This window comes from Notechis scutatus, chromosome 3 (genome assembly GCF_049901735.1).
Source record: "Notechis scutatus isolate UNSWTSFEM ecotype Mainland chromosome 3, rNotScu1.2, whole genome shotgun sequence".
In the NCBI taxonomy this organism is placed as follows: Eukaryota; Metazoa; Chordata; class Lepidosauria; order Squamata; family Elapidae; genus Notechis; species Notechis scutatus.
In genome coordinates this window covers 102,550,486-102,578,175 of record NC_142011.1, presented here as the reverse complement: position 1 = coordinate 102,578,175, position 27,690 = coordinate 102,550,486, and the positions used below count along the sequence as shown (strand labels likewise).

At 36.4% G+C, this 27,690-nt stretch overlaps 1 protein-coding gene across 1 annotated transcript in view; it reads right to left on the bottom strand.

Moving 5' to 3' along the window:
• Positions 1-18,117, bottom strand: part of NMNAT2 (nicotinamide nucleotide adenylyltransferase 2) — an 85,736-nt gene extending 67,619 nt beyond the window's left edge. Inside the window, exon 1 of the mRNA XM_087960863.1 lies at positions 17,878-18,117. Within this exon, the coding sequence (XP_087816989.1) occupies positions 17,878-17,962 (85 nt within the window). The 5' untranslated portion in view covers positions 17,963-18,117. The remainder of the gene's footprint in view (positions 1-17,877) is intronic.
• Positions 18,118-27,690: the final 9,573 nt, after the last annotated feature.

The following is a 27,690-nucleotide window of genomic DNA, read 5'->3' as shown; positions in this document are numbered from 1 at the left end:
ACATTTAATGACGTCTATGAATACTAAATTCCTGAGAATTAAAAATATGATGCCTTGTGTCTCACCCCATTTTTCTATAACCTATGTCTATTGTTTCTTCAATTTTTAAAATTTTTGCAATGCATTATGCAAGCTTAGGTGAAATAGAAATTTTTTTAAGAAAGAGAATTTAGCTTCCTTTCCCATTTTCCGCCTGCTTTGCTGCATTTGTACTATTTCCTGTTCGCAAGGATTTGCAATAAAACCTCACACAAGAGATAAATATTTTATTTGCTGCAAAGCTTTTCACAAATCAAAGGAAAAAGGGAATCTTTCATTCTTACTTTATAGTTCTGTCTGCATGTATACTTAACTATGTTGACACCGCCAGTTTTAATCTTGGTCCTATGACACTGCCTTATTTTATCTTCCACATTTGCTTGTAATTAGTTGTATAGATGTAAAAATAGTACTTTTTCCCTTATCCCAATACCATTCAGGGAAGTGGTAACTAATGGTACGTATGTTTAGAAGACTTTGGGGAGACCTGAGAGATATAGGCATGCCCACCCCATTCTGGTCCCTGCCAGCTTCCACTGCTGTGTTTTTTTACCATCATTTTTAACTCAATTACCACTTTGTTTTCTGAATCTTTTTCATACTTGTCATTTGCCCCATCTTCCAATTCTGTTTTGACACCAGCTTCGCTCCAGGGCCTCAACAAGGTAAAGAAGAGGAAAACAGATCTGCTGTCTTATTTAAGTTGACGTTTAGCTTAACTGCCAAGCATGATTACCGTTACCCGCTTTAAAAATAAAGATGACTTTGCCTTAAAGATAGCAGCCCTCCTTTTCCACTTGGCAGGGTATAAAGCAAGGGTCTTCAAGCTTGGCAAGTTTAAGAGTTGTGGACTTCAACTCCCAGAATTCCTGAGCTTACATGACTGGAGGAGGAATTCTGGGAGTTGAGATCCACAAGTCTTAAAATGGTCAAGTTTGAAGAGCACTGGTACAGAGCATAAATGAGGGGTGGTGAACTGGGCTTGTATTGGTTTATTTGTCTATTTCAATCACTTCTTGAAGTCCGTGAAGATAGATGCATAGGATCTGGTTTGGTCTAAATCATGACAGGATCTACATCTTTCTTCTCTAGGCCTATGTCAAGGGCAAACAAATTAGCCTTGAAAAGACAGAATCTAGAAGTCAGACTGTGCCTATGGTGTGCACAATTTCTCTGCTGACTGATAAAGTGTTGAAAGAAACCAGCATATAACCAACATATAACGCATAGCAACTCCCAGATCAGGACAACGCCATTCACCAGTGGCTTTGGACTGACATTATAGAGGGGTGATCAGAACTGGCATGTGGGTTGTTTCACTTGTATTTCATTTGGTTTGTAACTTAAGTGCCATTCATTGCAAACCAGAAAGAAGAAGGAAAGCCTAGCAATTATTTATTTTTTTTAATAATGAAAATCAGACTTTTCCTTAAGAAATTACTCCAGGGACTTCCGGTTTGTCGGCTTCGCAAGCGGCAGGGATTTGCGATCTTGCGTGATCCCTGCCGCGCTAGCCGCTTTGGTGCCTCCGATCCACGGATCTGGAGGCTAAGGCTGCCACGAAGAGGCAGCCGAAGATAGGAGGGATCCGGACAGGGGGTTGGGGGACAGGGATCCGGACAGGGGGTTTCGCAGACCCCTTCCCCACCCGGCTTAACCCTCTTTTCTCAAGGCGGTGGAGCGGCGGTCAGCAATGGCCGCCACAAAGAAGCTGACAGCTGGACAAGATTGGGCTGGAGGAAGAAGGAGAAAGTTCTGAAGCGAAAGTTTTTTGGCTGAACTGGGACTATAAGATACAAGTAATATCCTGAAAATCCTGATTTTTTGAAAGATACTTTGTTTCCAGAAGAGATTTACAAGCGGCGAGTGAAAGTGTTTAAAGAGAAAGTTTACTCTCCTTCCACATGGATTTAACAAATGGATATTGAAAATCCTGCTATTCTACAGAAGGTAAAAATTTAAAGCTTTCTGTTATAAGTGGGAAGGGAGAGGACAAAAGGAAATTTTTAATTAAGATTTTGTTGGAGGAGATGCCTGGAAGATTTTGAGATTGGAAGTTAATTGTAATAAGACTTTAAAATACAGATTGGGTTTTTTTTTTCCCTTGCCACTTGATATTACCCCAGGAAGAAAAAGTGTGAAGAACTTTGTGCTCTGTTTGGATTGTTTGATGACTTTGGGATTTTGGGGAATTGTTTCAAGTTTTGAATTATCTTGGTTGTTTTAAGAAGAAGAAGAGAAAAAAAGAAGAAGAAAAGGTTTATAATGGCTTTATCTGTTGATGAACTGAGAGAGGAATATGGTAAAATAAAAAAAGAAGGTAAAGACGGTGTGAGAGAAATTTTTCGCTTTTTAGAAATGGCGCTTGCCACTTATCAACAAACACAACAATTAATGGAGGATGAAGAAGAAGAAGAAGAAGAAGAAGAAGAAGAAGAAGAAGAAGAAGAAGAAGAAGAAGAAGAAGAAGAAGAAGAAGAAGAAGCCATCTTTAACGAGTCTACAAAGTTGATTAAGAAAGGAAGGAAAAAGAGAGGAAGGAAAAAGGACATAAGACTTAAAAAAACATCCAAGAAAGAGAAAAATAAGATGCAAAATCAATACAATGTTAGAAAGCAAAAGAAAAGAGAAATACAACAGAGAGGGGAAGCGAAGGGGGGTAAAAAGACTAGATGGGACAAGATAGGAAGGAAGAAGGGGGAAAAAGCCACAAAGGTATAAAACAAGATGTGAAAAAGAAATCTTTTTTTAGGGATACTGGGTAATGCATAACTTTGTTTCAAAATATTTCTGCAAGGTACATAAGATAGTATTGTAGTATTTGTATTAGAAATAGAAAATTAGAATTTTATAAGACTTAAGTAAAGATTAAAACATTAAAGGTTTAATAACGATAGATTTTAAGATTTAATAAAATATTAAAAGGAATGTTTAAAATATTTAGTTTAAGTATAGAGTTTAATTGACTATTGTGTAGATGTTTGTATGAACTTATTATTATGGTATTTGTTTTTGCAATAGATAATTGGAATGTTATGAGATTTAATGTTTAATTATATATTTAATTACTTTATGGATTTACTATTTTAGTAAGTAGAATGTACTAAGCAGAATTAGATAGGGAACTAGGTGTTACCTTAAATGTTAATTTAGGGGAGCGATGGAAAGGCATCATACTTCGATTAGTGATTTCAGGAGAAATCTTTTTTTTTTTCTAATATGAATGCGATAAATGGATAATTGGAAAAGAATGGACAAAAGATACAAATATAATGATTTAAATTAAGATGAAATAAATAAAATAGAATTAAGAAGGGTGGAAAGTGGGGAGAAGTTATAATGAAGATATAGAAGGGTAAATAAGATAGGTAATGGCATATAAGTTGAACATGAATTTAATTGAAGTCCATACAAAGAGAGGTAATCCGGGGCCAAGCTACTTTTTAAAAAGAAGTTTTATGTTTTTGTGTTTTGTGTGTGTATGTTTGATTGAGATTTAATAAAACCTTGGGAGAAAGCGAGAAGAATAATTGTAAACAAGGCAGAGGGAAATATGAATATGATGAGTATCAAATGGATAAATATTGAAAAAATGTAATTGAATAAAGAGAAATAATGAGAAATCTGATTTAAGTGGAAATGGGATATATTAGAAGTATAATGTATAAAACAGTGTTTTATCTGCCTTGTAAGAATTTGTAATGGAAAGAGGTTTAATGTTTTTAATGTCTAATGATGCTTTGTTTGTCTTTAAAATTAATAAAATTTGTTTCAAAAAAAAAAAAAAAGAAATTACTCCAGTGGTTTTTTTTTCCAGAAAGTTAATCATCTTCATCCATAGATAAACTACAAATAAGGAATTGGTCCCTTGACAACAGTTTCCAAATCCAAATTGAGGAGTACTAGTTTTGGATGACAAATCAGACACAGAAATCACAATAGTCTACTCTTTCCCTCCCCTAATTCTACTATTTTTTCCGCTACCAGAAATCAATTTCCTGGCTATCTGACAGCTTATTTTTAAAAAAGCATATGGCTGTATCTAAGATATACATTAGATAAAAATATGGAACAAAACAGTGACAGCATGTGACTTACAGCCTATGGGACACCTACACAAACCAAAGCTTTTCTGTTAGTCTTGGAAATCAAATCAAGAGACATCACGCATAGTTCTCTAGTGATTCACTGAGAAGTGGGCTGAAGAAGTGGACAAATTCTCATCAGTGAAAGCATTGGTTTTGTATGAATTTTGTATGAATTCATGGCAGAAGCTAGATTAACAAGGCTGGTGGCTTTATTATTTATTTACTTAAGAGAATATTAAATATAAAAGGTGAATTTTAGAATATGAAAGAAAAGAAAGGAAAAAATAGGTCAAATGCTCCTACATACAACTCTTACTGTATATTATTCTCTGATGGAAAAGAACTTCCATGAAAAAAAGAGACTGACAGACAGACAGACAAACAGACAACTGGAAGAGAGAGAAATGGAATATAAAAGAAGAGTTGTGTCAAATGAATGAATATATGAAAGAAAGGAAAGATGGAAGGTAGAGCCTTGCAATTAAAAACAAGATGACTAGTGATGTGCTGAAATGGGGGCCAGGTGACCAGGAGGTTTTTACCCAAGAGGTTGAGACAAGAGAGATTATTCAAGTCTTGTAAACAAGTAGAACAGCAACATGAGTGGCAAGAGATATAGTTTTGGATGGTTGAAATTATCTGAGAATAAGGTAGCGTTAAAGAACAGCAATAAATGCCATATTTGAAAGAAGGGATGATGAGAAGAAAGACATCCAAGGAAGAAATGGTGAAGATGTCTCCACTAAAAGAGACCAATGATTGCAGTGGAATGAAGAGCTGGTGAATAAACCAGCTCTTCATAATTCTTCTAATATCGGTTTTAAATACAGGTTTAAGGACTTGTATTTAAGAACTTGTTGGGGAGTATAATGGCTCAGTGGTTAAAGACACTGTGCTTGTCAGCTGGAAAAGTGACAGCCTGGGTTTAAGACCTAAGCACCATGCAACTGAGTGAGCTCCTGACCTTGCTCCAGCTCCTGTCCACCTGGTAGTTGAAATACATCTAAATTCAAATAGATAAACAGGTACCACTTTGGTGGGAAGGTAAATAGTGTTCTGTGCACCTCAGTGTATAGTTGTGATGACCCGGGCATGGCACAAAGGCCACACAGTCAGATAATCAATAAGAGTTCCTTTAATAGCTCCAACTTTGCCCCCAATGTCCAGGTTACCTTCTGGCTGGAGAAAAACTCTCCCAGGAACAGCCTTTAACTGCAGGGAATCAAGTCCAAAACATGGTCAACAAAAATTGTAACTTTAAGTCAAATCAAGCCAAACTGAGGTAATTAGTTTGGCAGGGCAGGAGCAAGAATTCCAGATGTGAAGGCACGGCAAAACTCACACGCTTGAAAAGATGCCAGTAACACAGATAAGCAAAGAAAACACAGGATAAAGTCATGTTTGCTCCCAGCAGCTGCCGCAGTCAGCAATCAGTTCTTATAAACTTTCATTCCCAGGTGTGGCTAATGAAGGGAATCGGGCCCTTTCTTCCCACGTAAGCCACGCAACCCATGTTGCTCTCTTCTCTGTTCCTCCCTGCGTGCCCTAGGATGAAGAGGGGGTGGGCCTAGGTCTTCCTCTGAACTCCCTCTCCCTTGTTCTATCTCTCCCCTACTCTGCCCAGCTGGACTTTGTCCTTCCCCAGCCTCCTCCAAGCCAATGGAGCCATATTCCCACTCCCTATCAGCTGTTCGTCTTACTCCTCAGATTCAGATTCTGATAGGGGCATGACAATAGTCATGCTGGCCACATGATCATGGAAATGTCTTCAGACAACACTGGCTCCCTCAGCCAAGAAACAAGAGATGAGTACCACCCTCCTAGAGTTGGACATTACTGGACTGGGGAAATCTTTATCTTTACCTATTTAAGAACTTGAGATCATTTGCTAAAATTGCTTATATTTATGATGAATGGAGAAGAAATTACTTTATAGATTCCTTTTCTTTTTCTTTACTATATAGTTGTTTTTCCTTTTATTTTTCTATTTTTTTCTACACCTTCTATATTTTTAGTATGTATTAGGTTTTATCTTTGTAATTGTAATTTTTAATAAAATTACTGGAGAGAGAGAAAGAGAGACAAAAGGAATGAGCCACCATAGAAGAAGAGCCGAACATTTACAAGGAAGGTGGTTTTCTTTTTAGATGGGAGACAACACTAGAGGGATTTAGAGCTGGAACATATATGTTTAGAAGGATATGAGGACAGAGAACTAAAAGAATAAGAATGATTTTGAACATATGGATGAAGAGTTTCTGTCTGAATCAAGAACAAATATGAAGGCATCTATAGGGATGAAAAATGGGAGAAGTATTTCTTCATATGGTCAAAAACTGTACAGAACTTTAGGCTTCTTATATTGCAGCAGATTGGATAAGTATAGATCGATTTCATTTGATTAAAGTTTGCAGTGCTTTTAACACACCAGTGGGGTTTTACCTAAATCAACACCCACCTTTGTTTCATTTTTACCATTGGCAAACAAGTAACAATTAAAAAGGGGACTTGGCAAGGTCTAAGGTTGATTTATAGTGGAGAAGAGTTTTATTTGGGAAAGAATCTCCCTTTCGTAATACCTTTTGTCATCTTATTGCCAGGATAAGACTTCTCACACAATTAATGACAAAATAATTACCCAGAATAGCATTCATGCAAATCCAAATGGTTTTTTTTTCAAATTGCGTTTTATTTTCCTTCAATAGAAATGTATGCAAAAATATGCTAATGCAAAAACCTCACAGCCATACCGTTCATTTTCACACCCTCTGAGCATCCAGTCTGTTTAACATGAAAAGACATCTGTGTGACTGAAATACAGTAGAGTTGTTTGGTGATGTTTGTCACCTAAGAGATTCTAGTTCTCATTTTAGCCAAGCTCTTGGATTTAAAGTATTAGCAACTGTTTCTTTTTTTAAAATATTCCTACAGATCGTGTTTATTTTTAATGTCTCAAACTATTTTTCTTTTCTTTTTCTAATTATCTGCAAAAGTATTTTGTATATTTGTATCTCATCCATCCTTCAAGAACCCTAGGAACTATATCTCACAGGTTGTTTTTTTTCCCACTTGAATAAAATGAGTTGAAAACTGAAGGAGAGAATGAATTTACTTCAAGAGAGTCATGATCAAATTCATGAAGCATTACAAAGTAATGGAAAAGCATCATACCTGCAAGGACATCATTGCTATTTATTTGCTGACTGGGTGAACTACTGAATAAAGTTGTGCTTCAAGTGATATCAAGCGATGTAAATATTCCATCTTTGTTGTCAAATCTCAGAACCTTTTATTTCTTTATTGTATCATTATTTTATTACAATAATCTAGTAACAAAATGGAACTCTCAGTAATGCCAAGCATTTTCAAGAAATCTATTCCTCTTCTTTTCATCAACAACCAAAAAAGTCATTGTCAAAGAAAACCCCAAACATCCCAAGTTGATAAAGTCATATTTAACGCAAAAAAAAATGTACAAGATGCTCCACTGTCATTACCAGGAATAATAGAAAATATTGCTCCTTTAAAAATACCAGACTAATAAATTACAGAAACTTAATGTTCAAACCTAAATGCCTCCTATAAGAAGAAATGATGTTTTGAAGACAATCTCTTAGAGAAATTTTTATTTGCAGGTAGAAATTTTTTATTCAAGAGCATTTTTATTCAAGAGCATTTTTGTGTCCTTAGAACGCAGCACAATTATTGATTAAAGAATAATTCTGCACTGAAAGGGACATTTTACCATTGTATTCTTGTATATTATTTTTCCTTCAGCAGCAGGATAAAAAAAGTTTTATTACATTATTATGAAGTGGGGCACAGTGTACACATCCTAGTTGCTCATACTGCTAAACCACCACAGTAAACACCAATGCACACAACTAGAAGAATCACATACTGTATCTTTTCCTAGATAGTTTCACCGAAGTTTACAGATGTGTGAAATGGGTTACCACATATAAAGGCTCCACATACCCACACACACAGAGAGAGACACCTCACAAATCAAATAAGAAGAGATTCTTCGCTAGAAGAGATTCAGCCAAGCTCACTAGAAAAAACACTGGTTTTTCCACATGCAGAAAGAATTGTTTTCATTGAACCAGCATTCAGATAGGTTCAGATAATACTGGGGTCTCAGAGCGTTTCTTGTTCTACCTTCTACTTAGTGAAGAATCTTCTAAAGCATTTTGGACAGACAGCTATCTAGATGAATACCTCTAGTAAAGGTGAACATATCACTTCATGATATAGCCCAAGACAAGAGTTAGCAGCTCTTGTCCTTCTAACCAGAATATATTTCCTTGTAGTTTCAACCTATTGGTTCTGGTCCTTCCATTTGGGGCAACAGACAAGAATCCACTTCCCCATCTCTTTGATAGCCCTTCAAATATTTGAAGGCTGCGATCACATGCCCCCTCAGTTTTTACCTCTGCAATCTAAATATACCTAATTCCTTTAACTGCTTGTCTTGGGATAGTTTTTGACTGAAGCTACAGAGAAACGTGGAGTTTCACCAGAAACAACTATATCACAGAATGACAAAAACTTCTGCTAAATAAATATTTAACCATATGTAATGTTTTAAAGAGGCATAAATAGCTCTTGCAATGTCTAATCTTACAGGTAGTAAACATAACACCTGATAGAGTATTATTTTTAGATATATTGTTAAAAGAAGAAAACCGACATTTACTTTTGCCATCCATATACAATATTTGCAATGTATAATTCTCAATGCTACTTCAGTTTTAATTCAGAAAAACACTCATGGGGAAGAGCCTAATAATTATTTTTACTCTTTTTAAGTTTCCATTTGCAGTTCTGCTGGTGGCATTCACATCTTTTCTTCCAATTATTTAATTCAAGCAGTAAAGCAAAGGGAAAGAACAAATTAACACTTATTCAATAATCTTCTTAATTCAGTTCACTTAAAGGTGCTTTTTTTCTTTTGGGACTATGTTTCTGACTGAAAAACTTCTAATGTGAATTACTGTGGAATTTAATGGTCTTCTCAATGCTAGCAATTTGCAAAATAATCCTAATACGGGATTGTACTGTAAGTAGTCAGATTTGGTGATTTCTAAGAAAAGATTTGTGGCTTGGTGAGTAATAGTAAAACTTTGCAAGCAGCTGTTTCTTTCGCTTTAGAATCCAAAGGGCAAATCCTGTGACTACTGCAGCTCTGGAATATGGGACTGACTTTCCCACCAACATCAGCAAGCCACCATCAGTCAAAATTCATACAGTGGTCCGCGGGATTTAAAATTATGAGTTTGGTGGTCCCTGAGGTTCAAAAGGTTGGCGATCCCTTATTTAGATCACAGATTACCAGGACTTTAATCCTATGAACAATTACCTGAGGAACACATCCTACTTAATTTAATGAGTGTTACTGCTGAGTAGACATAAATTTGGACTGTCATACTGGTACATGGAAATGGGAAAACTTTTTAAAACTTAGTAAATATTACAAATTGGAAAGCGGACATTAATTCGTTAATTTTCCTATAGTTTGAAAATAGGCCAGGAAGTAATTTATGCAATTTGTAGGTTGTTTAAAGAATGGTAAATATATTTATCACTTTCATTATATGGTAGCTCCCACACCAAATACATTTAACATGACAGAAGCGGGGTATCTAATATATTATTAACAAAGACCTGTTGATTATATTGGCAACACTAACATAATAGTGTTAGTTGTATCTATATCTATCTAATATCTCTTTACTTAAGGATCACATCTTTGTAAAATATTTGTAAGACTGTATTAGAAATATAACATATGATGATGATGCTATCTGTTCAATCATGTCCAATTCACAGTGATTCTATGGACCGGCTCTCCACACATTTTCCAATTTTTTTAAATGAATATTTTCAGGGTTTTTTTTTATGCTCTGGCTGGTATTGGCTTTGATGATGTCTAGCCACTATGGGTTTTGGTCTCCTCATTTCCTTTTACTGCTGACCATTCCAAGCATAACTGCCTTTTCCAGTGAGTTTGAGCACATTACACGGCCGAAAAAAGGTAGAATTTTCTGAGTTTTGCTTTCCAGTGATGCATCTGATTTTATACAGTCCAGTACTTGTTTATTTCCTTTGTATTCCAAGGAGCCTACCCCAACACCACAGCTTGAACAAATTGATTTTCCTCTTGTTTAATTTTTTTTTCATGGTCCAAGGTAGGTAGCTATGGGAAACACAATAATGCAAACTAATCTGCATTTAGTTGCCAGGCTGATATCCTTGCTTTTCCATACTTGACTCATGCTTATCATTGCATTGCTGTGCAACCCAGGGCAATTTAACACTTTATTTCTGGACCTTTTTCGCCGCTTTGATCAATTTGCATCCTAAGAAAGTGAATTTTTGCACACATTCAATCTCTTCATTGTCAATTGTTATTTTGACATTTCCGTTCCTTGCAAAAAGATGCCATGTTTCTCACTTTCTTCTTTAATCCTTACGACCATGTTTCAGACTTTCTTTAGTTTCTGAAAAGAGAGCTGTATCATCAGCATAATGAAGATTATAGATGTTCCTCCCTCCAATTTTTCTCCTTTTTTAATTCTTCAGGATCCAGCTTACTTGTAATCAATTCAGCATACAGAGTGAATAAGAAATCTGAAAGAATGTAGCCTTATCACACTCCTTTCTCTATCTTGAACCAGTTAGTGTCTCCATATGGTGCTCAAGCAGTGGCTTCCTGATTTGTGTATGATGACTGCACCAACTTGACCAGATGTGTTAGCAACCCCAGGCCTTCTAACTCTCTCCACAGCTGATCAGCTGATCATGATCAGCTCAATCACAAACTTGCTTGTAGTCAGTAAAGGAGGTACAGACTGACTTTTGATGTTTTTGAGATTTTTCCATGATCCAGCATAGATTTGCAGTATGGTCACAGCTGTCATCACCTCTTCTGAAGCCAGTTTGAACGCCTGGTCTTTCAATGGTCAGCACCAGAAGTTGTTGTATGAACTTAAGGAGAATCTTGCTAGTGTGAGGGATGAGAGCAATTGTGTGGTAATTGGAGCAATCCTTGGAGTCACCCCTTTCTGACAATGGAATGAATACCGATTGTTTCTGATCCTGTGGCCATTATTCATTCCCCAGATTTTCTGGCACAAGGCTGTAGTGATTGTGGGTGTACAGGCCTCAGCAATTCTGTAGGGATAGCAACACCTGAAATCTTGTTGTTTGGCAGTTGACTCATTGCCCACACACTTTCTTCCTGTGGGGAGGGCTGCTGAATCTCTTTGTTGCTGCCATACAGCTCTTCTCTATATTCTTGCCAACTGTTCTTGATACCTTGCTGGTCAGACAGTTCTTTCCCCTGATTGCTTTTGATCATGCTTTTTATGAGTAGAATATAGTTTTCAAATCCTTTTGAATTGTGCAAATGCATTTCTGGTGTCTCCCTTCATACAGTCTTCCCCACCCCTCAAATAATGGTACAGACACAACTTTGAAAAAGAATTCTAGGAATTATTCATTAACATTATTATCTTATTATCTCTTGGGACATAATTGGAGTTCAATTCTGAGAAAAGCTATTCCTCATCTGGAATTAACTAGACTTTTTAAATACAGACAGAGAAAGAGAGTTTTCACAAATCACAAGGAAAAAAAAGTACAGTGAATAATAAGTAATACACGTGCTTTACATGTTAAACATGGTTTTGGTTGTGTTCTGGAAGATTATTCTTTTTCTTTTTGTATGAGGTAAGCTCTTGGTCATTTAATTTCTATACCTAGAAAGGTTACTACTGTTGATGAAGTCAGTAGGAATTGTGCTTCAGAACTGAAACAAGTCAGAACTCTACTCAAGATAGAGAAAGATATTTAAAGGAGTTTGGTGTAACATCAGCTCATCCTTCCTGTTGGTAGAAAGCTCAGTTTACAGGTATTAAAACAATTACCTGAATTCTAACTGGTTGGAAAAGAGCATGGAATATATATATATATATGAGAACTCAACTAATAATAAATTATTTTAAAATTAATTATTTCTGTCAGTGTGAATTAGAAAAAAATGTACAATATAAATAATTTAATTGGCATTTCAGAATAATAAGTCCAATTTGGCTAGTTCACATATGCATGCTTATCAGAAGGAAAATTGCATTATAATTCCATGTTTCAACTGTTCTACATTTGAGTAATTTGCTTGCTCATTACTCAATGACTTCAACATCTAGTGCAGATGTAAATGACTCATACCAGACTAGAATCACATCACATTTCAAGCAAAAACTCTTTTTTTCCCCCCAATGAAATCATGACTCAGGATTACTTTTGGCAAAGGCCTCAAAGTCATATTTTGGGTATAGACTTTGCAACCAAAGATCCTAGTTCTGTGAACAGGATCCTTGCCTCTTAAATCATTGCACTGGATCAGACCTTTATTAGAGACTTTGTTCCCTCTGATCAGAACTATACTATGGCCTACAAGAGTAGGCTAGAGAGATTAATTATTGAATTCATTATACATAATCTTCCTATTATTTATTAGATTTTTATATAGCCTTAACCAAATCTAAATAGCTTACAGTTCAATAAATACACATAATTACAAATAAAACAATGAACAGTGACAAAATGTATGTGTCCTACTATAATTATCTCATCCTAAAATACAACATTTGTGGTACTGCAAATTCAGGACAATACATTCTGACCTTCCAAAATAACTAGATCTTGACTAGCCTTTAAGAGAAAAAGGGATATTCTTGCCTCTGGGTGAAACTGTTCCAAAGAAAATGTTTCATGCTTTGTTCTAGTACATAATGCAACAACTTAAGACATTTTTCTTCCACTACAGAAATCATTATAATTGATGGAATAAAAGTACAGAATGAATAATACCAATGTCAATTGTAAATGTTAATTCAAACAGCAGTCCCAATAATTACAGCTAGATTTAAAATGCATATGTCAATACAATCATCAATACTATTCTCATAGTTACCATATGCTTCTATTGATAATAATAATAAAATTTATATTCTGCTTGACTTACATAATATCATCCATCAAACTTTTATATCCATGGACATTGTATCTCAATCTCCATACCTCAAATGATACTCTGTTGCTAAAAAGGAAAAGTAGAGTATACTTGCCTTTTACTGCAGTCATTTATTGTCATAATATCTGGAACATAAAAATAAATACTACAAAAATATTTATAGGATCACAGATAATTTTCATAGGCATCCTTATTTTACAGTGTTATTGGAGAAAGCAAAAGTGACACCGCTCTTGGATGCAAGGGTGCAAAAGTGCAGAATGAAGCAAGATCACGTGATATATATTGAAAATTATTAAAATAACATTTCCCAAAGGGATAGCTATGCTGCAACAAAAAAAAACAAATGTCCTGTCAAAGGCTTAGAAAAGATAATAAAGGGAGCAATAGATATTATTGGTTCTCATTTCTCCATTTTTTTACCTAATCCCCCCCACCCCCCCAAAAAAAAACAAGAGAGAAAAGGAAAAACAAAGTCCTGGATCACTGAATGGTAGGACCAAACAGTTTTATTGCAGAGCAGCTTCTGAGCAGATGCAATCAGTTGCTGCAGTACCATTACACTTTCACAGATCTAAAAGAGGACGTTGCTTCTTCTCTTATCTTTCTAATAGTTACTTCAGTTCCAGACATGTGCCAGTCCCCATGTGATATTAATGACAAAACTTCAACAATATATCCTCACAGAAAACCTTTTAAAACCAAGCATTCCCCTTCCATGTTTTCTTTAAAATAACTTCTCTGTCTTTTAAAATGAAAAAAAAACAACAACACCACCACAAGATCTTCATCATAATCATCATCAAGTCACAAAATATTTTAATTTGAACTCCTGTGCTAAGCAGGAACTCACCATTCCTAAATCTACATTTCTATAAATTTACATCTCATCTCCCCTTCTCCTTTCCCCTCCTTTCCTAGCATCTTCCCCCAAATAACACCCCCCAAAAACTTCTTTTTCAGAGATTATGACAGAAATTGACCAATCGACATGTTACCCGAGCCTGATGTTATGGGCTAAGAGACAGTGGGGCCCAAAGTCACCCACTTAGCTTTGGTGCATAAGGCAGGACTAGAACTCTCAGCCTCCTGGTTTCTAGGCTAGCGCCTTCACTACTAGATCAAACTGGCTCTCCTCTCATACTCTTTGCTGGAAGCTGTACTTTCATTATGCACCAATCTCTTGCACATTACCTTAACACTTTGTTAAAATATGACCATATCTAATATTACCATAATTCTAAACATAGTAATAGCAGCAACAGTAGTAACAAGAGCAACAACATCTAACATTTATATACTGCTTTTGTTTCTTGCATTGGGCATGATTTATTTAGTTGAATTCCATACAATACAATAAATCAGAATTATTATCCATCACAGAGCATATTCCATCACTATTATGCTTCAGTTTATGTTTATAAGGTATAAAACTGTGTCATTCTTAACAGAGGAACATTTGCAGACACAGCTGCTCTAAGCAGCATACTATCCAAATGTTGATGATATGGAACCATAAAAGACAAGAAAGGAAGTGAGAAAGTTTAATAGGAACAAATGCCTGTTTGGGTAGCTGAAAAATCTAAAATTTACAGTGAAATAAATGCCCACCCCAGCTTACAAGACACTATAATTAATTTATGTCTTAAGATGTATATGATGACTTGTATCTGAAAGGATGCTAATTACTTTGAACAAAATAATATCACCAATCAAATTATGTGTAATTAAAAAGACAACATTCAATGCTAGAGCCACTTTCAGTTACACTCTCACAGGGAAAGAAGGAAGGAAGGAAGGAAGGAAGGCAGGCAGGCATGCTACATTTCACCTGGGATGATTTCAGAGGTGATATTAAAATTTGATTGATATAATAGATGCCTATTCCCTTAGCCCCTTTGTTTTGGTGGATTACTATTTCCATTATTATCTGGTCCTCAAGGACAATTCTAAAGATTCTTGAATTATATGACAACCATTCTCTGCCACGAACAACTAATTGCTCATACCAGTAAGACAAAGCTGAATTATGGATAGTAGATTATATTGGCAAATGAGCAGGCAAGGCTTTACAAGAATTTGGGGCTCAGGACTCCATAGAAATAATTGCAAAGTAAATATGGACCAGACTTTTCCCCCACTTTGCTGACGGGTAGAAAAATCAAAGGATTATTCAGAAGGAATATTGGCTTCCTTTCTTTTCTTGTATGCAAATATTGACATCACAATAATACCACATGCTCTTAAAAAATAAGAGAGGGGGGGAGGGAGAGAGAGGGAGGGAGAGAGAATGCAGATGTGAAATCTTTTATGAGAGGTTGCACTAAATGAGGAAAAATGGAAATAAAAGTATCTACAAGCTCAGCAGGCTCCTGGAAGAATACAGGGGAAAGAGAATGAGTTTTTAGTTCTGATTATGCTCTATTGTCCAATCAACACATACATTAGTAGACTCATGAAGATCTATTTTAACTGCAGAGCACAATTAGCATATATTGGTGTATGAAATCAAAACATTCCTATTCCTCCTCCTAAAGTTGAAAATATATTACAAAACATATTACAAAAGAGCATCCCTCATACATAAAGAAGTAGGATAATATTACAATGTTGATATAAAAGTAGTTTTTAACATACACAGTATATGCATTATTTTTAAAGTACTCTTTCCTATGATTTGGTTCAGAATGTCATCTTCTGGCTCTATTAAAAGTGCCACTTACATTAATGTCTAAAATGCAGTTTTCTGAAAATAATATTTACCTCCAAAGTGAAAATGGAGGGAAAGGATATGAATAGCTTTTCCTGAGTGTTAAACACCCTTTTATACTTATACCTGTTATCTAATCACTGTTGATACTTATACCTGTTATCTAATACTTGTTTGACAAATATATAAATAAAATAAATAAACCCTGTGCTGGTTATAGCTGCACAATTCTTTACTAAATTGTCTTTGCAAATGTCATTGATAGGAAACACACACTTTTAAGTGATGTACAATAGATAATTATCTTATGAACTAAGTGCATTACCCATTTATGTTCAATCATTATACCTATGGCTAGCTCATCAAAATGTCAATCTCAAAACTCCCTGATATTGGTAGGAGAAAGCTACCCTTTATCATTCTTCCCATGAAGCCATTTCAGCACTTGGAGCTGCGGACAGCAAACCACCTTAACTATTCTGCCAAAGCATATTAACGGCCATTATAATCCATTATCTTATATAGAACAGACCTTGAAGGATCTCACAAATCACAGGGGGTTTTGTACTCTAGTTCACTAGCATGGATTAGCTCCACTGCCACCACACACACCAATGTATATTAAGGGGGAAAAACGAGAGAAGAAAATGAGTGATGCCTTGAACCAGTACTTTTTCATTCTTTACTCTCAAATTGCATATACATTAGCATGTATGGCCAATAAGCTTATAGGGCTGAGACTATTGTGTATACCCAAAATCCAAGTATGTACCCCAAAGTGCAATTTTAATTATGGTTATGTTTGGCAGCTCCATCCAAAGTAAACAAGACGAGATGCAAACAATACATTGACATTTTTTTCCCCTGAGATTGTATCTTAAAAGTATAGCTAACGTCCAGACCTACTAGCGGTACACGAAAATATTTCTTCATCTCTTTCCTTCACATTTTGGAGCTCCAAAATGCTCCTCTGATTCTCCATTCTCCCTCCCTCCCATAACCAGTACAATAAATTACTCCCTATGGTAAAAGCACACAATTGTGTTTACAGCTGTTTCACGCATAACAGAAACATTGTAGAGATCCAGCACAGACAGCTGAAAGAAAGGAAACTAGGAGTGCAACAAACCCTGCTTTTCATATCTAAGGATCCTATAATCAGGCTTTTCCGAGTTGCGCTATTAAGATTAAAACTCCCAGCGAAGTCCACCCAGAGGAGCAAACCAGAGCTTCTGGGTGAAATGCACATTACAGTGAATGGGGGCTTTGCCCCCCCCCTTATGCCATATTGGCGGGGTGGGTGGGTGTTGAAGTAGTCCAGTTATTGCCTCCTCCCCCTCCACTGTCCATTTCTGCGTCAGAAGCAGGTGGGCAGGTAGCAAGGCTGACATTTTCCCAAGGAGAAGGACTCCCTGAACAACCACCCCTTTAAAGGCCTACCCCCCACCTTCTCTGACAACCACCCACCCTCCCTTGGCTACTGAACGAGGCTACTCCTCGGTTTTTCTGCCTCGAGACATCTACCATCCCCGCCCCTCATCCAACCCTCTCTCTAGCTATCCCACCCGCCTTGAACCCTTCTGGAAAGCTCCCTTGCTCAGCCCAGCCTTGGGGTACTGTTCGGGTGGGATGAAAGACCCTCCGGTCTCCTCCTCCTCCTCCCGCCCTCCTCTGACGCCGCTCCTAAGTGTTTTCCAAACAGCCCTCACCCCTCGCTATTCTTTCCATCAATGGGAGCCGCCGCCCCTCCCCTCACCGAGGGCGAGCAACGGCAAGCGCCGCGCAAAAGCTCCCGGACGTTCCCTGCCCTCGCTCCCTCTTACGTCTCCGCAGCCCCGTTGCCGATCCACGACACCCCCCGCGCCCCAGAGGAAGCGTCCCTGGGCGCGCCGTCCGTCCGTCCGTCCGTCCCCCCGAGCGACCCCGTTCAAGCGCACCAGTCAGCAAACACCGGGCGAGACCCGATGAGCCCAGGGCCGAGCCCAGGGCGGGGAACTCACCAAACATCTGAATGTGGCCTTTGGTGATGGGGTTGAAGCTGCCGCAGGCCAGCAAGATAACGTGGGTTTTGGTGGTTTCGGTCATGGTGGCGTCTGCTTGGCTTGGCGCTCCCTCGGAATTCCGCTCGCCCGGCCTCTCCTCTTCTTTTGTGTGTGTGTGTGTGTGTGTCTCACTGTGTCTGCAGAGGCAAGGGAGGCGAAGAGCTCCCAGACGCAAGCAGCGTCATCTCTTTCCCCCCTCCACCCCACACCGCACGCCGCCCAATTTTAACGCCTTCAGCGCCAGGAGGAGTTTACTTAACTCTGGGGCACCTGCGGGGCGTCTCGGCTCTTCAGGCAGATAGTAAAATATCCTCGATTCGCCCCCCAGGATAGTGGAATCCTCAGGGGTGCTTTATTTGTTTTGCCCGGGGGGTGTGGGGGGGGGGGGAGAAAGACAAATACATACTTACGTTCAAGCCTGACTGGAAGCATAAAAGACAACCCAAAGAAGACAAGCTCCTATATTCTGGTGGAGATAATCCAGAGTAATGATTTACAATACACGCCCGGTCTTGTCTTCATATTCACTAAAGCAGATTATATTTCCCATTTTGATCCTCTTACTTGAATGAAAGTATAATGGAAGGGAGCCATTGCTAATGCTTAGTCTTACAACCTCAATCCTGCAACTTTTCTGTCAAATCCATGTCGTGCTACACTCCCTCGGAGGGAGAAGGAAGGAAGGAAGGAAGGAAGGAAGGGGGTTTAAATCCTGTTTCATTCACGATGGTATTATATACAGCATCCATAATGCCAACTCCAGTGAGGGTGAGGATAAATCACAGCCACAGTCTGCATTTTGTACCTTGCTGCATCTCATCTTAAAAAGAGTGAATAGAGAGCCAAGAGATCACACACAAGCAAGGTCAGATGACAAAGGAAAACAAGAAGCCCCAGTAAGAGAAAAGATCTAAATATGATTCTGCTGTTAAACTATATCAAATACACTGATATGCCACCATCAATGCCTTTTCTCATTGTACTTATCTACTGATCTGATGAGTTCAGCTTCACTACCTCACTGGTTATTTCACTTCTAAATGTAATAATCTGCAACTACTATTTTCTCCTTGTAGTCTGTGCTAGAGGATAAGTTGGCTAGCTTCTCTGGAGCTTTCCTTTGTCAGAATCAACCAGGCTTACCTTTGCTTAGTTTCTGAAAAGTTAAGGTAGCCCAGGCAAGGTTAACTGGCTATTGTCTCCTATTAACACTTTGATATATGTGCATGTGTGATTGGTGTGTTTTGATTATGTGCCATCAGGTTGCTGCTGACTCATAAGGGCCACTTTAGTAGACCTTCTTCATGATTATATGTTCCCAGTCTGGCCATTCAGTTCTCCCAAGAAGGCATTCATATTTGCTATAATTGAGTCCACCCACTTTGCTGCTGGTTGCCTTCTTTTTCTCTCTACTTCTGACTTTCCCAGCATAATAGACTTCTCAAGAGAACTACGTCTTTGCAAAATGTGTCTAAAATATGATACTTTGAGGCTATGGCTCAAATGAGAACTCTGGACTGATTTGTTCTATGATCCATCTGTTTATTTTCTTGGATATTCACAGTATTCTCAGGAATCTTCTTCAGCATGAAAGTACAAAAGCATTGATACCTTTTCCATTCTTTTTCTACTCCAAAATCCAATTTTTGCTTCCATAGAATATCAATGCTCTAATTTTGTCTTATTCCTCTGTTCAATACTTCCAAAGGTAAAATAAATAGCAATAGTGATTAGGCACATCCTTGACTTGTCCACTTCTATATATCACATGGTTTTGTTAAGTCTCCATTCACAACTATCTGTGCCCCTTTTGAAGTATAAATCAGTTTTATCCATTTAAATCCTCACCAAAATCCACCACCTCCTCCAAAATTTTAAACAAGAAAGTCCAGTTCAGATTGTCAAAAGCCTTTTCTGCATTAAAAAAATCAACAGTTTGTTTTTTTATTGTGTTGTACTATAGCAGAGGTCTTCAAACAGGACAGCTTTAAGACTTGTGGACTTCAACTCCTAGAATTCCTCCTCCAGTCATGTTAGCTTGGGAATTCTGGGAGTTGAAGTCCTTGACAAGTCTTAAACTTGCCAAGTTTGAAGACCCGTATTCTATAGTATTCCAAAATGTCCAATACATTTCTAATATTGTCCCTCACCTGTTCTTAGGTTAAAAACCATCACTGATTTTCATGCATAAAGTCCTGTAAGACAATTGTCACTCTCTTGGCTAAACTCATCATGAATAACTTTTAACTAATATTATGTATCAAGTGGTAATTCTTTTTAATAAAGTCTTGACCTTCTTTAAACATTAATGCTATATTAGCCTTCTTCCAGCCATCTAGTATCTTTTCAGTCTGTAGAATAGAGTTCATCATTTTTGTAGCATTTGTAATAATTCTTCTTCAAATGTTTATAATAAGAGGTTGGTAAACTATTAGATCCAGGCACTTTTCCTATTCATTTATCTTTGGCATTTGTAGTAGACTTTCCAACCTGTCTTAATTCTGTCATTCTCCAGATCTATGGACATAGTTTAGTTACTATTTACTTTGCTGACTCTTCTTTGATTACTTCCCACAGTTCTGTAGCTACCCACTGGAGTGGTGAATCTAAATTCATCTAATCTCCATTTCTGATATTTTACAGATGTCATTATAATACTGTTTTTTTTAAATTAGTAGGTCTCTGGAATACTTTAAGTTTCTTCCTAAGATCTTTGTCTTTCCTGGCTTTGGCTTTCTTTTCTTGGCAATTTCCACCAACTGTTCTGACATTCATTTTGATTTCTTCTGTTTCTTGTCTGTAGCAGTCTCTTTTCATATTCATCCTTGACAAAGTCTTTGATCTCACCCCAACCTTCTTCTGATTCCATATCAATGAAGCTCAGGACTTTAAAGTGATTCCTTATGCATATGCACATAATCATATCATGGAAACCAATTCCCTTTATTCTTCTCATTTAGTTTGACTTAGAACTGATATATGAACAATTTATTATCTGTTCTATAGCCCAGCCACACATTTGCAGTTATAAATGTTTTTATTTCCATGTACCAACGATATGATCAATTTGATTTCAATGTATTCTTTCTAATAATATCTTTGTACACTGGCATCATTTTAGTTATCTGAAGACTATGTTAACACTCAAAAATATCATGTCAGTTTCAGATTTAATGTGAACTATTAAGCTAGTCTTCTTTCTCTTCTTCATCAATGGTTAGAGCATACACTTGAACAATAGTCATATGTGTATTAAATATACTAAAATAAATGAAACTATATAGGAGGAGAGCTGAAATGAAATTAACATTAGGGTTTAGGATTAATGGGTAGATTAATATGTCTCTTTTTTCTGAAATTGTAAACAAACTTTATGAAATTAAAAAGGGGGAAAACCACGCAGAATCTGATTTATTTATGCTTTGTAGTTTTAAGGGGATTATTAATTTTAATGTTTTAGGTAATAATATTAAACATTTAATGGGATTTAAAAGGGGTGATAATGAATATGTAACTTAGAGGTGGCGCACTTATATTGATATTTCAGGGGGGAAACCAATTTATAGAAGGAGTGTTTTTAATTATAATTTAAGATGAAATATACAAATGTGACAGTTAAAAGTACTAAAGTATAATGATTATGAAGTTAACATAAGTGAATTAAACAATAAGTATTTGGAATAACACAATAAAATAGAAAATGTATAAAAGCATTGTTAAGAAATTGTATGCAAAAATTGAATATGTAAATACAAATACAAAATACAAATATGGTCATATTTGTATGTATATGTGAAACGTATAATCATGCTGTTCACTAAAAAGAGATGTTAAAATGTGGAAAACTGAATAAAACTTGTTTTTTTTCTTTTTAAATGTCATATTAAAGGTTTGTCTGCAAAATCCAATTGATATTATTCAGCCCTTGATTGCATTATACCCAAATACTGTCTTCCTGATTAAGAAAACACTGTTCCTTTTTGTGTTTGTGCATACATATATGTGTGTGTACATTGTGCATTGTGTTCTAGATGAAAATGTCCAATTCTAGTTTATTTCAAGTCATTGATGCCTAAGATATCAATGTGTACTTTATTCATTTCATCTTCTACTGTATTGTTTTCCCATATTCATGTTTCTTATATTCCATGCTTCTGTTACAATTTTGTCTTTCAGCTTTGAATTTTCATTTCTTGGATGGTAGTATTAGCAATTAGACACCCCAAAGGCATTTATCTAGGCACATCATGAACACTATTAATATTATGAAATATCCTGAATCTTCCTCAGTAGCATCTGATCAAAAGGGCTGATCATCTGGGACTATATCTTCAATCACTTTATCTTATCTATCAATTTTATTTCCTTGGTAAAATATGGGAGTGGTTTACCACTATCTTCCACTGCAACTTATGAAATTATGCCCTTGCTGTTGTTGTTAGTCATAAGCCTTTGGCACCTTACTATATCACTTCTGTTCAATATAGTTGTTTGCTTTTACTGGGCCACTATGATGACCTTTGCTTCTTGTGCGACACTGCTGCAGGTTTATATTCTTGGTAAACACTCCTGGCATTTTTTACTCATCCCTGTCAAATATACTTCCTCCAAATAAAAAAGCACAGCAGAACTGATTGATTGATTGATTAGGTGCCATCATGTCAGTGTTGACTTTTAGTGGCCACCTAGATAGATTTAAGGGAGATATATGTAGTCCAAATATTGGTGTCCAGTGTTTGCTTATATATTGCTTTGAAAAACTTAATTTCCACAGATGGCAGCAATCAAATAATGAATTGATATTTCCCTCCTCCAAGTCCAGCAATCTTTCGTATGCTTTCTCAGAGTAAAATTTCAGAAGCAAAAGCAAGAATGTAGAAACCAACAAAGAGCTGCCATTGTCATCTTTCTCCATCACTGTCACAGCTGTTATTATTTACTTAATGTATACACTATCTGACTTCTAGTGCTATACATACAAACATAATACATATGCATATGTATAGAATATTTCTGGTTTCTGGTTGATTATCCATAAACCAAAAGAGAATATAATAATTTGGAATGCAGATCTCTCTTTAATACCCAATATTTTGTTTAAACATGAATTTATTGTATTATAAAAGTAATTTAAAATGCTAATGCACGATGCTACTGGATTTTTCTTTTTATTGCATTTTCATTTTTATTTTTGGTCTGAGAGCTTTTCATTCCTGATACCAGTAAATTAAAGATATATTTCCTGTTAATGGCTCTCATTCCAAATCAGCAAAATCCCTTTCACTTTCTCAAAAGGCTGAAGTAGTTTTGGTTTTAGTTTTGGAAATTCACTGGAAAGCTTTCTTGCAGCCAAAGGCTGAGCAGATCAATGTCATAAAATGCTAATCACAACAAGCAGGAAGAAATGGAACTCAGGGTACATTTATCCCTTTGTATTGCATTTCAGCGGCTCCTGATATTTGGAAGGCTATGAACTTTAAACAGACAGAAAAGGTTATGGTTAAATTCCTCATGAAAAATAATCAAACTCAAACTGCAGAAAGGCCAGGCTAGCAGAACTTTATTTTCAGACACAGCAGAAAAGTCTACAAATAGGTTCTGGATTGTATCAGAGTCCAAGCAAGTCCAGAATGTGGTGGCTATATTTTTACAGAAAATGTTTCTCATTTTTCAATGTCATTCTCCTTCAAGTCCATTTTAGAATGATAAAAAGAGAAAGAACAGGAGCCTCAGATTTATGAAGGAGCCCTTGAAGAGTAGACTGAGCAGATCAATTAATCATGATCTTCTCCAAAAAGATAAAATATATATTGCCTCTTATTTAAATTATAATAATAATGCTTACATTTTCTGAACACATGTACAACAGCATATGTTATGCCAGTCTGTGCATTAGGCATGTAGCCTTTGTGTATAGAATAGAATAGAATAGAATAGAATAGAATAGAATAGAATAGAATAGAATAGAATAGAATAGAATAGAAATAACAAACTAGAATAGAATAGAATAAATAGAATTATTTATTGGTCAAGTGTGATTGAATACACAAAGAATTTGTCTCTGGTGCATAAGCTCTCAATGTACATACAAGTAAATGATAAATCATGATCATAATCATCATAAAATACATTCATCATAAATCATAAGATACAAGAATTAGTGATAGTCATAGGATACTAAATAAAACAATATAAATTGTAAGATACAAGCAACAAAGTTATAGTCACAAGAAGATAAGGAAATAATGTAATTGGAAAGATGAGAAGAAGAATAGTAATACAGCCCTATTAGGTAGTTTGACAGTGTTGTGGGAATTAGTTGTTTAGCAGAGTGATGGCATGGAGGGGAAAACTGTCCTTGTGTCTAGTTGTTTTGATGTGCAATGCCCTATAGCGTCATCTTGAGGGAAGAAGTTGAAACAATTTATGTCCAGGATGTGAGGGGCATTATCAAGCTAATAATGATAATAATAGATAATGACATTATCGTTATCAAGTTCTTTGGCCAAAGAAAGAAACTGCTGTACCAGGAAACCAAAAAGATGATTAAGAAATGTCAGAAATGATGATTAAGAAACAAATTGTGCCTGACTTTTTTTTAAAAAAAAAGTTTGTAGCTGAAACTGTACAACCCAGCAGTGGCTGAGAAGAGGGATTGTATAGTACAAAAAACATTGAGGAGATGCAGGAAGTACATCCAAATTGTACGGTACAGCTTCCTTACCTCAAGCTTTATCTGTAGTTTATTAATATTAATTGAGATTGAAATACTGTTTTTCCTTCAAGATAAAATTCAAAGTAGATTGCAATCAAGTGAACAAGCAAAACTATAATACTATGCATTAGCTGTAAAAATTCACAGTGATTATTTGCAGGGATGGGGACATCAAAACATCAGATAAGATTATATTGCTATATGCTTTCTTGCCTTGCATCTTGAAAGGCTTTTGAGTTCCAAAGCTATTCTGCATTTTCTATTTTGTCAGTCAATTGTGCTTAGGCAAAATCGATCCTTTGGGATTGATCATAGCAAGATGTTATACAATTCTCTTTTCAGAAGCCAATAGTAGTTTCCTAAACTTATTATCATAGGTTAGTCTGGATATTCTCCACCTCCTCTTTCTGTATTGTGTGTAAGTGATGACATACACATAGCTATTCGATTATTATTTTTTTGCACTAGTTTGTAAAAACTTATGTGTAACATGCATTCTTTTTCTTTCAGCAAACACTATAGAATAATTTGTGTTGCAAGTGGCCTTGATTAGTTTCATACTACCATAAGAACATCATAACCTCAGATCACATGAACGGTTCATCTGTCATAATAATTCACTTCCCCATAGTGAATGTGAATTAACACTTCGGAAAAGTGCACAAATTGAACAACGCTTCAGCAAGATGTTTTGGGATGCCCTTTATGCTTGCTCACCCTCTGAGTCACAGCATTAAAATCAATCCCCACTATCCTCAAACTGAACAAAATGCATTACAAATGTAGTTAACGGGTTTGCTAAACACTAAACAAAAACAGTAACTACAAATTTATATGTTGCCCAGAGTTATAAGCGATTAGAACTGTTAGTAATTAAAAAAAAACAAATAAAAAACTGAAAGGGGAATTTGACCAATGATGGGTAATAAGAATCAGTAAGCAATAATATAGGGGTTCAAATAGAGAATTTGAGTGGATGATTGTCTATTTATACATAAGTGTCCTTGATGGTTATTGAACCACATGGAGCTGCCTCTGGCCAGTCGCTCAGCCTTAGGTGCTTTCATCCTGCCTTGTGTATTTTTGATTCATACTTGATCCCATCCTTGTCACCACATAGAACAAGTCAGTGTAGCTTCTGCCATTATACGCTTCATAAAAGAAGGCATATAGGAGGCACACCTTGTTGTGCAAAAAATTAAAAAGTTGCCCATTTATTTTGCACAGCACTTATTACAGATGTTAGAACTATGTTATTTGATCTTCCACATCCTGCACTGTTCCAACATTAAATTAAGACAACATTAATCAGAAAAAAATAGGTTTAAAATTTACTGGAATAATAGACCATCTCGTGACATCATAGAAAAAAATTGAAATTATTATGCAAAATGACCCATATATTTCACAATGAATTAATCAGTTACAGTGGAATATAATGATTAATCAAATGATTAATGCAATGTAAATAAATGAAATAATAAAAAATAAAATAATAAAATGAAACAAAATCAATGACAAAAGTCATTTAATTAAAATCACACAAAAAAATTACTAAACCCAAACCCTTGCTGGTTTTACTAGAAGCATATGGAATCACTCTGTTACATCGTGTTTGCCGGGCGTATAAGGCGACCCGAGCGTATAAGGCGACCCCACCACCACCGGAAACGCCCTCCAGAAATCCCGGGGCTGCAGCGGCAGGGCAGAGTGCCAGGGGCGTGGGAAGAGCAGTAAGGCTGCAGCCTCGGGCGGAGCGAGGCGAGGCGGGATGAAGCCAGAGCGACGCAGGGGATCCAGGAAGCCAGAGGCGCCTTCGCTGCGATCCAACAAGCCTCCAGCCGGCAGTGGATATACCGGTGTATAAGACGACCCCCCACTTGGAGGCATGCCTTTCAGGGCAAAAAGTCGTCTTATATAGCCTTGGCAAATACGGTAATTGTAAAAGAAAAAGTCATATTCCAGAGAAGATTTAAAATTTTGAGATAATTTACAGATTAAGATGAAAGTGCCAAAACTGCAGAGAAACATTAAGAAAATTAAGCAAAGTCCTGTAGTTCTAAAGGAGGAAAATTTTCCTATCAGCTAAAAGAATTCAAAGTACAGAATGACTTACATCTCCTTTTTAGGACAGAAGCTAAACATTAAGGTCATTTCCCCCATAGAAACATATACTGCAGCAGTCTATGAGATGCTTCTGATGTGACCCCAAATTTCATTGGTCACCACTTCTTTGGATTTCTATTGGCTGTTGGTTGTGTCTTGTGCCTGTCAATTAACATTAATACCATGGTAGTGGTTTGTAAGACCAAGATTTTATAATTTTCCTATATCCAATGTTTTTTGGTTTTCCTTCTCACAGCTGAACTTTTTAAAATATTACTCAGGTTATTAATTTGTCCATTTTGTTTCTTGCAACCAAAACATTTCTTATTGCATTGTACTTTCCACTGGGGCTACTTTTATCATGTGGCAAGCAGGACTTGATCCATTGTGCCTCACCTGATAGCACCTAATCTGTAGGAATGTAGGAGTGAGTGGGGTCAAATCATATGATATGATACCGTAGTACTATGCGGCCTTAAGCCAATATGTTTGGTAAGGTTTACACACATTCACTCCTCTACAATTCCTGATCTTCAAATGGATTCTGTCTAGTAAAGCTAGAGCTTTTGTTCATCTACAGAAAAGCCATCAACCACTCTGCAGATCAGATGGTTAAATCCCCTGTACGAGTTTCCTTACATTTTATCTGATATTCTTCTCTGTTCTACCAACTTCTCAGGGTTTTTTTTCTTATAAAGAAATATGCTTTCTAGCCTGGTGCCTGAACCACTAAACCAAACTGGCTAGTGAGTAAATAATTTGTCTTCATTCATGCTTGCCATCTCAATCATGATTATATCATTCTTTATTCTTTCGATCCTTGGTTATCAAAAAGGCTTCTCAGAATAATGCTGTCTTCTCTCATTTCTATCGGTTGCTTCTTCTGTAGTTTAGAAACTTCTGAAATATAAAAGCTCACCTTGAACTTTTTAATCTTTTTGTCACATTTT